This window comes from Coregonus clupeaformis, chromosome 17 (genome assembly GCF_020615455.1).
Source record: "Coregonus clupeaformis isolate EN_2021a chromosome 17, ASM2061545v1, whole genome shotgun sequence".
NCBI lineage: Eukaryota > Metazoa > Chordata > Actinopteri > Salmoniformes > Salmonidae > Coregonus > Coregonus clupeaformis.
The window spans coordinates 32965524-32982391 of NC_059208.1; the positions used below are offsets into that span (position 1 = coordinate 32965524).

Consider the following 16868-nt stretch of genomic DNA (forward strand, 5'->3'; position numbering starts at 1 on the left):
ACTACCTCATAAAGGTGGTTGAGAGAATGCCAAGAGTGTGCAAATCTGTCATCAAGGAAAAGGGTGGCTATTTGAAGAATTTCAAATATAAAATATATTTTGATTTGTTTAACACTTTTTTGGTTACTACATGATTCCATATGTGTTATTTCATTGTTTTGATGTCTTCACTATTATTCTACAATGTAGAAATTAGTAAAAATTAAAAAAAACCCTTGAATGAGTACGTGTTCTAAAACGTTTGACTGGTAGTGTACATTTTGGATGCAGAGAAAATAACTTACATGAGGAAGCTGAAATGCATGCTGATAGACTGTGTAAAGTCAAGAGTAAAGTCCAGTGAAGAAATGGGACATGCAATTTAACCTGAAGTAAATTCAAGAAATTATTGTCCAACCTCAGGGTTGCACAATTACTTGCACAAATTCTTCAATTTGAAATGCTGCAGGCCTACATGTGAGGCCTCGTTATAAAGAAATATGTGCTTTGCACAAAATAGCAGCAGTGAGCAACGGACAGATTCCTCTCTTTGCATTTCTATATCACATTTTCCCTTTTTAGAGTAATAGAGTATGTGTCTCTAGTAAGCACCATGGACAAAGTGAAACAACGAGTTTATGGGGGCAAAACCAACATTTGCAAATGGACAGTCAAATAAAACAAGAATGAAATACTATAGGTATGTGAATTAATAAAACATTTTTTATCTGTATATAATATAATACATAGTCAACTCGTTTTTACAAATAAATCAATCATTTATTCTCTACATTGTTTGTATAATCTATTTATTTTATTAATCTGCCATTCAATTTATTTCAATTGATCCCAATCTCTTTACTGTCATCAATTAACATAGAAAAGTGTCGGGTCGGTTAATTCCAAGGTCCATGGCTGTCTTTCCAAGACTGGTCATTGGTGAGCTACCCCCAGTGCTGACTCTGTCCATGCCTGCCGTCATGGGATAAAGCTGTGGAATCCCCCCATTCTGGATCACTGAGATCTCATTCTTCTTCATGGCTAGGCCGTTGGTTATAGCTGATGCGTAGCGGTTCCAGAACCCTGGGTCCACGTTCATGGCCCGTCCCGTCAGGTCCTTCTGAAACATCTCTCCGAACTTCATGGCAGCTTCCCCACCCAGCAAGGCCATGGGGTTCTCCACTGACAGACGCCTGCCTCTTCTGGCTGGTGCGTTGTTCCACATGTGAGTGCCCATGTGTACCTAAAGAGGAATGGGGGGAGAGAGGGGATGGAGGAGATAAAACAAAAATCCATTAAAATTAGTCATAGCTGATAGAGCATTTTCATCTATAAGCTAAGCTGAAAATATTCTGAAATTGTTTGAACAACAGGTACTGAGTCTTTAGAGTGTTTGGGGAGCAAATACAGTAAATACAATCCCATTAAAATGTGTAGTACCTTCAGGTTTCCTTTAGTTGTGAATGCCCTGCCACAGATGGAGCAACCGAATGGTTTCTCCCCAGTGTGGGTCCGCTCATGGATCTGTAGAGCGCTGGCTGAGGAGAAGTTCTTCCCACACGCATGGCAGTTGTGCTGCTTGGGGGTCCGCGTTGAGGTGGCCCAAGCAGAGAGATGATTCCTGGGCTCACCAGAGATGGAGGAGCGGCAGGGACCTGGAGGCCAAATGGATGATGCAGCCCATCGTTGAAGTTCATTGGCCGATGGTGCCCATTCATTTCAGATTTGATCATCCTTGGCGCAATGCTGGTATTCAGGCTAGGAATGCTTTGGCTGGAACCTAAAACAATTAGATAAAGCGATGTTTTAGAGTTGTAATATGTTTTGGGGGTAACTGAATGAGATCTACATTTGCTAGATAGTGAAGGGGGAAAACAAAATGTTCAACCGTTGTTGTGGTCCTCTGTAGCTCAGCTGGTAGAGCACGGCGCTTGTAACGCCAAGGTAGTGGGTTCGATCCCCGGGACCACCCATACACAAAAAATGTATGCACGCATGACTGTAAGTCGCTTTGGATAAAAGCGTCTGCTAAATGGCATATTATATTATTATTATTATATTATATAAAGCATTTAAAAATGGAACCCCTTTTTACATTGTTATTACACCTACAGATATTATCAGTTGATATTGTTATCTTACCACGTTCTTTACTCAGGAACAGCGTACTGTAAGGACTCTCCCGTTTCACACACTGCCTGTGAGGTTGCATCCCTCTCAGATCCAGGGTCACTCCATTTTCCAGTACCGGAGTCGAGGTGGGCGAATCAGATTGCTCACTCTTCACTGAGGCTGTGATCTCTTGTGACTCTCCACTGTGCTTCCCAGATGGGGAATTGCAGAGGTGGACCTCAGAGTTGCTTTGTGCAGGTGACACTGGTACATGCATGGCGGTGGACGATTCAGACACGGTTGGGCTGCCGACTGCATTGTGATTCTGTCCTTCTCCCACTATAGAGTAGTGGATAGCAGCACGGCGCTCACTGTCCATAAAACCATTCATCATTGACTTCAGCCCAAAGGAGTTGTTTAGGTTTATGGTGGAGTCTATCATTTTCATTTGGTTCTCCAGTGCAGCTATGCTGGAGACAACAGCATCAGAGTTGGGAGGAGAACTTGAGACAGAGCTCAGGGGTTTGAGGGTATCTACACCCCCCTCCATATTTTCTACCTCTTCTTCTTCATCATCCTCTTCCTCCCCCATGGAGTTGTCGTACATGAGGTCATTGTCATAGTTCTTCAGGCTGTCAAAGTTCTTCTCATCGAAGGAGAGATCAGTGTCGAGGTCCTGTAGGCCGTCCATTAAGGGTGAGTTTGAGATCTGACCCCCCATATGCATGCGGATGTGCTGCTGTAGCACTACAGCGTTGGTGAACTTCTTCTGGCAGATGGGACATGAATGTTGAACCCGGAGAGGAGGGTTTGCTCTGTGGACACCAATATGTGTCTTCAGGTTTCCTTTGGTGGTGAAAGCCCTGCCACACACCTTACATTTAAAGGGCCTCTCCCCTGTGTGGATACGGTAGTGCATCTTCAGCGCGCTCTGGCAGCTGAGCACGCGGTGACAGAGGACACACTGGTTGGGGTCTGTTATCTTCTTGTCTATGTTCTCCACCAGCTGCTGGAGCTTTGAGGTCTCTGACGTTTGCATAGAGTCCAGGAGGCCACCGAATGGAAACTTTGCTTTGAACGGGTCAGAGGCCAGGGAAAGTGGTGAGAAGTTGGAAACGGGGTAAGTCGGTGTGCTGCACTCAGGTGTGGATGTGGTCATAGTCATGGCTTTACTTGTTGCCACAGTAAATGGACTCACCCTGGGTCTAGTCATGCAGTTTTGGGGCAGGTGAATTTCCTCTGCTTTCAATACGTGGGAGGCTTCCCCATCCTGATTAGACTGTGGAGACTCTAAAGCTGTGGGAACACTGGTTTCATTGCCTGTAGTGTTCAGCGACAAAGACACACATTCACTTGTGGCTGGGGAGGGCCTAAAAGGAGATTTGATGGGTGGTGTGACACTTAGAGAGCCACTTGAGCTTCCCATAGTAGTGAGCGTGAAGGGAAGCTGAAGGCCCATAGAGGTGGGTACCGTCGCTAAAACAGGCTTGCTATCCAGCCAAGTGGCTCCTGGTTTTTCAGGAGGGAATGACATTCCATAGGGAATACCAGAGCACGTTGGCACATTGTCTAAATATTCCGGCACTGGATAAGGGTTCATCTGAACATGTGGATACTTTTCTTTGTGTCTCTGGAAGTGGACTTTCAGGTTCCCTTTAGTGGAGAAGCGATTGCCGCAGAGGTTGCACTTGAAGGGCCTCTCCCCGGTGTGAGAGCGCAGGTGGATCTGCAGCGCGCTGTCGCTGCCAAACACTTTGGCGCAGAACCTGCACTTATGCTTGAAAAAGGGCTCCTCAGTGCTGGGCTTGGTGTCGAACATGGACACATTGGGCAGCTTGCCATTCCGGTGGTGCTTCATCAGGGCGGAGAGCGGGTCGAGGGCGTTAGTCGTGGCTGTGATGCTGGCCAGGGGGTTGGGGAAGATGACACTGCTGGGGGGGCTCTGAGGTAGAAACGGCAGGCTGGATGGTGAGCTGAGGAGACTGTTGCTCTGACCCTGCATGGACAGTGAGCTGGACGAGGTCAGGGTCTGAGTACAGCTCCCGCTTGTGTGTGAGTGTGAACCCGTGTAGGGAGGCTGTAATGAGGAAATATTGTTGCAGCTAGTAGGGGGAGGGGCAGAGTTCTCTGAGGGAGCTGAGGTACATCTAACATTTCTCATGTGGGCCTGTCCATATGAAGTTTGTGAGGAGAGTGTGTGGGACCTCTCAAGCACAGCTGCCAAAGACACAGATGCTTGTCCATTGACGGCAGAGGGAATCGTCCCAGACAGTGGTAGGACAGGGGGAGCGATGAGGCCTTGGGAGGGGAAAGGGTTTGGTGCCAGTGATAGGGCCCTGGAGACTGGGTTTAGTGCTGTTTGTGTGGGCTGTTTGTTCATGAAGGCCACCTGGCTACGGATCTGCTCAATAAGCTGCAACTGGTGGACCTGTTGCTGATGCAAAGACAGCAGGTGCTCCAGGATCACTGGGATGGCTGCTGTGGCCGCCTTCCCTCCTGCCCCACTACTGTGGAGGCTCTGGGAGAACTGGGCCACAGCCACCTGGGTACTGTGGAGGATCTCCAGCGTTACGTTCGTACTGGGCATGCTGCTGGTCACAGGAGACGACTGAGATGAAGGGATGGCCAACTCGGTTGTATCTGGGGGATTCTGGGGTCTAGATGACTTATGTTTGTCGTGGTGCTGCTGCTCCACCTCCATGGATTCATCCTCCCTCTCTCCCATGTTCATCTCCTCTAACATATCTGTGCTGTCATTATCATTATCATTCATAGGCTCCACCAGCTCAAGGCCCCCGTCCGCTGACTCGATGTCTGCTGAGTCACTGGGGGCCAGGCTAAGAATGGCCAGGCTGGGGGTTGGGGAGGATCCAGCTGGGGATCCCTCAGGTCTAGGCATCCCCTCATCTTCCTTCACAATGAGGAACTGAGGTGGGTCCTCTGTGCAGTTTCTCTGGTGCTCATACAGTTCGGCCCAGGTGAAGTACTCAGCACATTTTTCACACACATGCGTTTCCTCAATGCCACTGCGGCGCTCCTCCTCATCCATTCCCTCCAATAGAGCTGCATGGAAAACAGGGGGAGAAGAAAATAACTGTTAGTTAATATAACTAGGATGACAGACTATAACCCTTCAATTACAGTAAGAGTAAACATGTTCAATGATAAACTCAATCTATAGTTTTCATTCTAAATGTATAGATTCATTGCATCATATTAGACCCAGTTTCTACTAAATTAAATCTCCTTGTATGCAGCTGCTAATTTGATTTGGCTAATCAATCAAATTATGTGACCTATCAATTGTGCATACTGCAACTTAATGAAATTGATTGATTATTGATTTCCAATGCATTCATACAATTAAAGTGCCATGTCCGTTGAGTACAAATTGGGTCTTTGACTGGGTCATTCCCTATTGCAATCAACCACTCTAATTTCCACAGCAGGAATTTCATATGCTATTCCACAACACTTGGCTCTGTCAAACAAACATGTTATCATTGTCTATTAGAGCGTGCCTAGGAAAAATGCAACATTAACATAAGTTGAAAACAAGTTCATACAACAGCAATATTTCAAAATAATATTTTACAGTTAATTAAAATGACTACATTCTGGGAATTAATGTGAGATTATATTTATAGTGTAGTAATTTAAAGAAGAAAACAAGGAAAACCCAATAATTGATCTTAATTTAATATATTCTATAGGAACCTTTTACATTATTAATCTATAATGCTGCTTCTATTTGAAAGTAATAATTAGTTTAACATGTTATCAATCTAGAACAGTAAAATATGTACTTCTTGGTCTGATGTTGATATGAAATAACTTCACCAATACTTAGCTACATCCAGCTATAAACACATGGTAAACCATTGTTTTTATTCCTGGCTGCAAATACCTCCCTCGCACACACAGAAAATGATATTTTTACATGATATTTATCTTGATCTTGGACATGTAATAGCTACTGCTATGTTGATGTAAATTCTATAAGGAATTATAAACAGTCTTTTATACAATCTCATGTCCTCTTGTTCAGTATCCTGAGTGATATTCTAGCAGCTGCAGTAACTATAAAAAGTCTAGAGAGCTTAATTCTTTTAGACATTAAGCTTCTCCTAAATGCCCTCAAATCAATGCAGTTGATTGGCAATGCTCTCCTCGTGAAGTTCAGAATCACTGAGGAAACAGGGAAATCTGTGTGTTGTTAGGAGGCAGATGAGCATGCCAGCTGGGTAATGCTGGGAAGTTCCAGCGTAAACAATACTTTATGTGCATCCAAAATGGCATCCTATTGCCTATATAGTGCACTTTTGACCAGCGCCCATAGGGTTCCATTTTCAACCTTTCTTTTATTGCACATACACCCAAGTTGCTTTTCAATGGGCATTGAAACAACTTTTCAATGGGTGTTGTGGAATGAATCAATTCAGAGTATTTAAAGTCTATAAAGTCAGGAAAAAAACACAAAAGGGATGACTGTGCATGTTTACCATTCTATAGAATAAGATAGAATGGAAATATGGCTTAAACTTATCTTCGAAACATGAGTGCTGTGATCTATCCAAGGTTTTGTCTATTCTGTACATAAAATAAAAATGTGTTTTTGATCACTGTTTGTTCAAACAACTAAAAAAATGTTGGGGGTGCTTATAACTGTCAAACAACCACTGATTGACCTTGTTTCTTACTCTTTTTGAGTGCATTCATGGCACTGGTTGAAAAACAGTGCCATTGTGACAGCACATACACAAAGCAGCTTTGATAATGTGTGTGTGTGTCTGTCTGTCTGTCTAGTGTGTCTCTGTCTAGTGTGTGCGCGCGTGTGCATTCATGCGTGTGTGTGCGTGTTTGTATGCGTGTGTCCGAGGATGTCTGGCATACTGTGTGGTCAATAAATTGTAGTGCTGAGCGATTAGTGCTTTTTGAAGTCAGTTGGTTTTCAGTTTGATTATAAAAATAAAAAAAACGGTTTTCAATTTCAGTTCCGATTGTTTAAAAAAAAAAACATGAAATGCACTATCCATTATTTGGGTTGAATGCTGTAACAAAACATAATACAATAATTAATAAAAGTCCCATGATGATAGTTACTGCTCATCACTTATTAACCATAATTTATTCACATTACTTTACTTTAATAAAATATTTCAGTAGTTGTGTTTATTACATTAGTTTTATTTGATGACTTTATTATTTCATTCCAAGTCATCATCTCATCTCTATAGAGCTGCTGCCTATGCTGTTTAACAAAATCACAATTTTAGTAATTCTTCAAAGTAAACAATTATAAAAAATAAAAAATAATAATAAAAAAAAATAAAAAAAATATTCAAAGTAAATAAGGCATACTTTTATGACTGCTGAATACCAACTATTAATCATATCATGTATCTTCAGGTAGAGATACCTCGCAAAGCAACTGCTCTCTGTCCCTCATTCTTCTCTCCCTGTCAGTGTCTGGCCAACACTATCCTAATGTGCCAGGCGTAAAAGAAACACACACTGGACAAGTAGGCGCGCAATGGATTATGGTCATTGTAGTTAATTACCACGTTTTCTGCTCTAAACTATGTAGAATATTAGCCTGTTAGAAACTACAACTCCCTACTACATGACACAGTTCGGGATTGATCTGATGTATCTTTAGAGAAATTGCCAAAAACTAAACAAAGCGGAATTCAAATAATTGAACAGATGTTGGTCAATTAGTTGTTTAAAACCCAGAAAATAACAGAAATTTCTGCACTAATAAATTGTCACAACAATTTCAATAATAATTGATCATGGACTACAGGAAACGGAGGGCCGAGCACACCCCCATTCTCATCGACGGGGCTGTAGTGGAGCAGGTTGAGAGCTTCAAGTTCCTTGGTGTCCACATCACCAACAAACTATCATGGTCCAAACACACCAAGACAGTTGTGAAGAGGGCATGACAATGCCTATTCCCCCTCAGGAGACTTAAAAGATTTGGCATGGGTCCTCAGATCCTCAAAAAGTTATACAGCTGCACCATCGAGAGCATCCTGACTGGTTGCATCACCGCCTGGTATGGCAACTGCTCAGCCTCCGAGCTGCTGCTACTCGCAGTTTTTTAATCTATTAGTCACTTTACCCCTACCTACAGTACATGTACATATTACCTCAATAATCTAGACTAACCTGTACCCCCGCACATTGACTCGGTACCAGTACCCCCTGTATATAGCCTCGTTATTGTTATTTTATTGTTGCTCTTTTATTCTTTACTTTAGTTTATTTAGTAAATATTTTTCTTAACTCTTATTTTTCTTAAAACTGCATTGTTGGTTATGGGCTTGTAAGTAAGCATTTTATGGTAAGGTCTACACCTGTTGTATTCGGCGCATGTGACATATACCATTTAATTTGTTTGATTTAATAACCTAAACAGCATACAAAACATTTGAGTAGAGAATCAGTGTCATTGGCTCATCTAAGTGGGTGGTCTCAAGATCACCAATGTTAAGTCACAGCAAACAGAAGTAAGACCATGATGCCATGATTAGCTAGAGTTGGGTTTTCTAAACAGATTAAAAATCATTTTCTAATTGATAATTCAAACACTATCATTCTTCATAGTTATTATAGGGAAAGTTGTTGCTATATCAGAAAGCTACCTCAACAACAAAAACAAAAAACACTTTTTACAATCGAGGTGGATATATTATGGCTTTTACAAGAAATACATGACACAATGCACTATCCAAACACAGGAACAAAGGATGGCCAAAAAATATTTGTATCGTTTGTTTACTGTGGAGAGCAAAATCATTCACAGCAATTGAGATTTTAAAATGAAAACAAACAGTTAGATCAGAGTGAGGAATCAGTTTACACAGCAATGGTTCCGTCTCGACAGTGTGGCCTACATGCTTCAGAGGTCAATGGCACAGATGTACTAATTGCATTATGATCCTGACATACAGCACTTGCCCCTTGTAGGGTGAGGTGGACAAAGGTTAAGTCAGCAGGCTCAATCAAAGCACATCTCAGAACACACCCCCTGCCTGGTGGGGGGCGGGACAAAGAAGAGCCTTGTTGGCACTCAATACAATCCCACCTTTTCATAGTACTAATCTGCCACATTTGTCAACAATACAGGCCAAGCACGAAAAACCTAGAAAAAAATGGCCTGATGAGTAGCCTAACATTGAATAACTGATAAATCCTACATAATCCTTGACTGAGGTGGGGGGAAATATTATAAATGAATTACTAAAATAAATACCATGCAGATAAGATTAATAAACCTGATAGTAATATGTCATTTTGAGTTTAAGGACCTCTGAGCAAGATTCTGATGATTCTGATTCAATCATTGTGCCAAACCATATTACAACCACTTTAACACCATAAAACTTCAAAAACGTCTAAAACATATAAAAACTAGAATATTTAATTTGACCTGTGAGTACTTAAAAATAATATTTTATCACAAATTAATGTTACCATGAAAGTGTCTTCATATATAAATAATATATTATCATTTGGATAAATGTGATATTACTGTAAAATATATTTATTTAAGTTGATATATCCATCAGCAATTTGAGAACAATATAGGCCTACACTTATGTGCTGTCCTGAAAACTTTAAAAACATTTAGCCTATTTATTTCACTCCCTTGAGTTTATGGTGGTGGTTGAATACTATTGACTGTGATTTACACACACACACACACACACACACACACACACACACACACACATTTACATATATATATATATATATATACTGTATATTACACTGTGTATAACAAAATAAATATCAAAATAACCTTTGATTTGGAGGGAGGGAATAGCATTGGTACAAATGACGAATATCATTAACAAAACTGTCATCTAGAATTTGTATCTATGATTTCAAATGGAAAATATACTTTATTACTATTTAGGAAACGTGTAGAAAGCATAAAATATATTGTCTCAAATAGGACTCAATTAAAATAGTCATGTTTGAGTGGCTCAGATAAATATTTAAACAACGCAATTTCTTGTCTTGAATGGATTGAATGGATTAACGGGATAAATACTATATTTTTGTTGATATGAATATTTTATACATATAGGCTACTGTACCTGTAAAATATGTATCTAATCAAGAAAACATTTTCAGACCAGTAGCCTCCCACTGGGCACACCACGTCATTTCAATGTGGATAATTTGGTAATATTTGGTTGAGACATTGATCAATGAGATTACAACCTATATTCCCCCACTCAAAAAGACTGCCAAAAGTTAGTTGAATTTCCATTGTGTTATCACTATGCTTTCAACCATCTAAAAGCACAACCAAATTCCATTGGAAAAACAATGTATGATTTTTGGTTTGCCACCCAAATGTCTATCACTGCGCTTTCAACTATTTAAAATCACAGCAAAGTTCAAATGGGAATTAAATGTCAGATGTTTTGCTTATTTATACAACAGATTAACGTGTTATCACTGTGCTTCATCTAATAGCAGAACCAAATGACCTGGATTGCAGTTGAGATTACATTAAAAGTAGGCCACATAGCGCAAGTGATCAATGCCGTTCGAGATTCTGTGCAGATTATTACAGCAATTGTGAAGATCTCCACAGACCTGCAATACCTATGCATGATATCTTGAAGATTCATGCTTTACATGATTACATTAGAAGACATTTATACACAATCAAATATCAACATTTGAAGGAGATTTATCTTCTGCTTGGATAGTTCCTTCTGTGCCACTGACTTAATAATTGATATGTTGGATTCACGTCTACATCTCAAACAAAAATCTAAGATAACAATAGGACTAAATCAAATTAAATCAAATCAAAGTTTAAATGCACTTTAAATCAAGTGTGATTTGATTTAGTCCTATTGTTTAACTTAGATTTTCGGTTGAGATGGAGACGTGAATCCAACATATCAATTATTAATTTGTAGACAAACTGGAATTAAGTCAGTGTCACAGATGGAACTAAGTAGAACATACAGCTCCTTCAAATGTATATATTTGGTTGCGTTGACAACCAAACACAATTCAATATCACTAAGTATCATTACATTTTAAATCAACCAGAGCTTGAAACCCTAGGCCTATGTATTATGAATGTTTTTGTTGAGTCCTGGGTTGAATTGAAACAACAGCTGTTGATGACTTTGCAAATGCTATATAGGCCTAAATAGCATAATTGATGGTATGAATGATAAAGTATGGTCACATTTAACTTGCTCTATTAAACCTACCCTTTGGAATGAATTTAATAGCAACAGAAAATCTATTTAATTTTAAAGTGGAAATCTCTCAACAATCATTCTCACAATAGCACATTGATCATATACAGTGACAAATATCATAGCTGAGCAGGGCTTGGGAGATCAAAGGGTAGCTGTAGATAGATCAATTCTCCAGTAGGAGGTGCTGCCCAGCCTATTGTTTGGAAATAATTTTGAAGATCTGACATTGTTTTAAAGGTACAAATTCAACATATTTTATAGAAGGTTTGTCTTTTTTAATATTTGGTTACCATGATGACATAATCCTGTGGTTGAAATTTCACCCTCAAAACAACAGTTACTTTTATGATTTCTTTCAAATACAATGTATTTTCCATGTAGATTTTACGTCACTATATGTTGACAAAGTACCTGGAAACAACTTTGATTTAACCAGTTTGTGCCCACTTTCAATTGCAGTAGAATATGAACTAACAAAAAAAAATATGACATATATGTTTTATTTTCCGTACCTGAGGAACAATATAGTTTAATAAAAAACTAAAATCTTTCCCATTAGGCATCCTCCTTTACATCTAGCCTATAAAGCCTACCTCTTTCAAAAACGAAGTAGGCTAGTAGGCCTTTCTTATTATCATGGACACTTCCTTAATCCAAAACCAAACTCTCATTCTAGACTTATAGGTCATTATGTAAATCATATTTCAATGCTACCATAGTTGCCTACCATATGTGTGACAATAAAACATATTTATTATATAGTTTTTCATTAACATTATACAGTTACACTAAAGTATAATATACACAGAGAATGAGCTGATGTGGGTCCTCTGTGAAACTATATCCTTTTTATAAATTTGTCAAAATTATGTCAGATATGATTTGATGACAAATGTAATAACAACAACAATACATTTTTCTGTTCGTATAGGGCCTAACTATTTTCAATATTCCTTCACACTGAAAGGATATAGCCTATTGATAGGCTACAAATCTCTCAGGACAAATTTCTACCATTACCAATGGGCAAAATTGCATGCATAACTCATGAAAGTGTGCTTTGAAATCGATCAGACAATAGCCTATCCAGAGTTATCTTATCATATCCGAGGGCAATTTATATTATTTATGCTCATTTATATTATTTATCTAGACTATACGCTACCATTTATTTATACCACTTTTTTAGATTGTATAATAAATATCACACTGATGTACAGGATAAAGAACGTTGAAAATCTGCTCTGATTCACCCGTTGTCCTATATTTGTAACAACCTGGGAAGTAAAGGAAATACTAAAATCGATTTTTTAAAGTCCCTAACCCTATAAGGCAAAGGGTTATAATAATATATGAATGGTTAGGAAGGATTATAATAAGATATGAATTAATAACTATTGAAGCTAAATCGGCCTGCTGTAGCCTATTATAGTCTGGCAATCAAATATGCCTATGATAACTTTTTTTTTAATGCTTTTTTTTTTGTTGCAGAAAAGTGTGTGTGAATCTCACGTACCATGTTCTGTGGCGACGTCAGTTTGCAACGCTTCTTCGTCCAATTTGAGATGCTGTGGCTTCGCTTGCTTGCGGCGGGACATGTTGTCAGTTCTCTGTTAGCTGCTCTTGCTGCCTTTGGCCGATACATCGGCATCTAACAAATAGAACCCGTCAGAGAGAGTCGGGTCAGTGAAATAAGGGATAGCCTATTAGCTGGTGTTACTTACCCATGTGCAGATTGCGCATGTCGGTGTGATTATGATGGAGGATAATGCTTGATTACTCTTGGTGGCTTTCGATGGTGGATTGGCTAAGGTCCAGCAGACCCACACTAGATATGGAAATGAGGGATGGGTTTGATAATTACACTATACTTGACTTCCTATCCACCTGTCTTTCTGCACGGTCCACCCTACAACAGTGATGGGCATTACTACGTTTTGTACGGTCTAGAACAGTTCTCTCCCTCTGGTTGGTTTTGTTCTGTTTTTACCCGCCACACGTTTGTAAATATATTTGTGCCGCCACACTTTTGTAAACATATTTGTGCCATTACTTTTTATTGTAGCCTAAAAAAGTCTTTTATTTTCATTTACTCCACTTCCATTCCTGTTTTTTCACGCTTTGACTATAGTACTTTATTTTTTTGATCTACACGTGGATAAGAAAGTCTTGGCTGGAAAATTCTTGCCAAGTGTCTTTATCCTCCTCGTCTTCTATTTCTCATGAAGCTGAGCGGAGGAGGGGGAAAGTTTTAAAAAACATGAAGAAAGCAAGAGTCCGGTTCAGGTGCCCAAAAAAGATGCCACATGGCCGTGATCGAATGCGAATGCTTGTCAAGTTATTGCGTAAAAGTAATGTTCCAATTCACAGAGCGACGGTGAATTTCAAGTCGATAGTCGTTCCGAGGAGCGGGTTCTTGGTCTTGCCCGCAGCTGCTACTCTTTAGAAGCCTCCGCCTCCAGTCCATTATGAGAAGCCCTGTAGCCGAATGTGATAGGCGACCGCTAGGTTGCCACAGAAGGTGTTGGAAGCGTTACTTCAGTTTCAGCGACCTCCCACAGCTGATGTTTCAGTTGGCTTATGGAGCCAACTAGTAGTGGTTTCTTTGCAGCAAATTTCTCAAACAATCAAACTGAGTGTAACTAACATTAGCCTATAGATAATTAAATTACAAATGCCATTTTTGAGGTTTGATGTCTTATTAAGAACACACTGTTGTAAGAGTTGTGTGGATAAAATGCACTAATCATTCCCTCTCTGAGATAATATTATGTTTTAAATTAAATGTATCAAAGTGGGTGTTTTAGTTGACCAAGGCTGTGGCCCTCTCATTAGCTATTGTTCAAAAGACTGTAATTATGGTATTAAAATATGTGGCCTGCCTGGAGAGGGCAGAATCAGCTGTTAATAATTGCATATAGGCCTACCTCACAACAGCCTTGTATTGATTGCCTTGTCTCCCATTCCCTTGGTATAGAGAGGTAAGAAGACCCACTCCTTGAGGATTACAATTTATTTTGACCTATCAGCTTTCTACAGACTTATGATGAATAGCCAGAGTGGTTGAGAGCTCTTTTATCTCGAAACTTAACCCTCCTTGATGTAATATTGATTTTTTATAACTATCTTGGCACACAAAGTACCTACTTGACCACTATCATGTACAACTACGATGCTGGAACACTGATCTCCTGCTTCTGCAAATAAAATAATATTTTGAAACAGTTTGTATGATTTCCAGGGTAGTGGGTTCGATCCCCGGGACCACCCATACCTAAAAATGTATGCACACATGACTGTAAGTCGCTTTGGATAAAAGCGTCTGCTAAATGGCATATATTATTATTATTATATTATTTCATTTCAGCACTGTACTCTTACCAAAGAGAAGCACAATAACTTACAGTACAGACACAGATCAGCCTATTTAAGCTGAATGTATGAACCTACTTATCATAAGTAAATGATTTAATCCAATAGGATAGTGCATCACATGCATGCTATAACAAAAAAGTGCATGAGCTCCAGTAGAGGGAGGGGTTTAGGGAAGTGTTTCTTTCCCAGGGACCAGTGAGATTTGTGGTGTTCCGTTCAACCTTCTGATTATTTTATTTTTTACAGTATCAGCCTACTGTAGATTGTTTTCACCGCAGGGCACAGTTAGACTCTCTCAATCCTGGTATGTGCATGCAGAAAACAATCATTTTCCAAAATACATTGTTATAGATGGTAAACAATCATGGTAAAGTATGTGTATAAAAAACATGTTTACTGCATTTTGTCTGTGCCACTAAAGTCTCAACGAAACAAGAAGCTTGTTTCAAGGTAAACAACGTCTTGGAGGCCAGTGCACAAGTGTGCATATTGAAGTGCTTCCTGTGGCATGCTTTTGTGTGCATTGATTACAGTGGGGTGTGATTTACTACTGGTCAAATGGATTAGCAGATTTTGCCCCCTCCTGTCAGCTGAGGAATGTGTGTACTACGTGGGTTTGGTGACCTACGATGAAGATATGACATCCTGTGACCCCTGTCCCTGTCCGTGCTCAAAGACACTGATCAGCAAGACAGCAACAGCAAAATGCTAAGCTTTGCATTATGGGTTAGACGACAGATGACTGACACCAGCAGGCCTGGTGAGGGCTGTACAAGGAAGAAAAATCTAATTATTTTGGGACACTTTTAAATCCATTTGGAGAGACAACACCATTGCTCTGCCATTGGGCAACATTGTATGTGTTTTGCAATTTAAAAACATAAGGAACACCTTACATTAACTTGCACCTGTGTAGTAACGGTGTAATTACTATTGTAGCAACATTACATAAACATGTTAAATATCAGTTTGGTACTATTGATAGTAAGCTTCTATAGTTCTATGGTATTACTTATTTAAAAATATATTTCCACAAAAGGGTTCTCAGAGGAGCACCATGTTTGGAAACATTCTGTACAGTCTGCCGGCACACTACACCATGACAAAATAGATAAAAAATAATTACACACATACTAAGGGTCTGTTTCCTCGTATAACCACACAAAGAGATTTTTCTTGAAAATGATCATAAATCACAGCCTGGATCAATACAGTGGGGCCTGGCTGCAATGGCCTGATAACACAATCAATACTGGGTATTTGGATTTTAATTAATACATGACAGAGAGTCAGCCCTTATATCATGAAATATTATGATCTAAGCTCTGTGCCTTTAGCGCACCAAATATGTTCTTGATATCTGTAATGGTTAATCAGATGTAGTTGGGATCAAGAACCTATAGGTGCAAGGAGTTTGTGAAACAAGAGTCGGTATAGTGTGTGTGTGTGTGTGTGTGTGTGTGTGTGTGTGTGTGAGAGAGAGAGAGAGTGTGCACGAGCATGTGTGCACAAGTGTGCTTCTTCAGCTCGGCCTTCTATAAATCACAGCATGTGTGTGGGAAAGAAGGGTTTTGTTTTTGGTCCACACATCCCTTGACGTGAATGTTATTTCCCCCAGTAATGAAACCATTATTTTAGATGGGGCACGAAGTACGTTTGAATGGGGTGGTGGAAGTTGGAGAATTTTGTATTTTTCTAACACCTGCAACAGCCTTTCCTGCATTCTAGAGCCATAATCATTATGCCTAATTCTATGTAAAAAAATATTTTGTATACACTACCAGTCAAAAGTTTGGACACACCTTCTCATTCAAGGGTTTTTCTGTATTTATACTATTTTTTACGTTGTAGAATAATAGTGAAGACATCAAAACTATGAAATAACACATATGGAATCATGTAGTAAACATAAAAGTGTTCAACAAAACAAAGTAAATTTTATATTTGAGAATCTTCAAATAGCCAAACTTTGCCTTGCCTTTGTACACTCTTGGCATTCTCTCAACCAGCTTCACCTGGAATGCTTTTCCAACAGTCTTGAAGGAGTTCCCACATATGCTGAGCACTTGTTGGCTGCTTTTCCTTTACTCTGCCGTCCTACTCATCCCAAACCATTTCAATTTGGTTGAGTTCGGAGGATTGTGGAGGCCAGGTCAT

The 16868-nt window shown here is 39.7% G+C and overlaps 1 protein-coding gene across 1 annotated transcript; it reads right to left on the reverse strand.

Annotated features, from left to right (window-relative positions):
• Positions 1-210: 210 nt before the first annotated feature.
• On the reverse strand, positions 211-13802 carry sall3b (spalt-like transcription factor 3b). The gene is given in 6 exon segments (XM_045226646.1): positions 211-863; positions 866-1222; positions 1420-1574; positions 1577-1759; positions 2122-5154; positions 12853-13802. Coding segments are annotated over 6 exon segments (3855 nt in total). The 5' UTR covers positions 12935-13802; the 3' UTR covers positions 211-818.
• Between the last annotated feature and the right edge of the window lie 3066 nt (positions 13803-16868).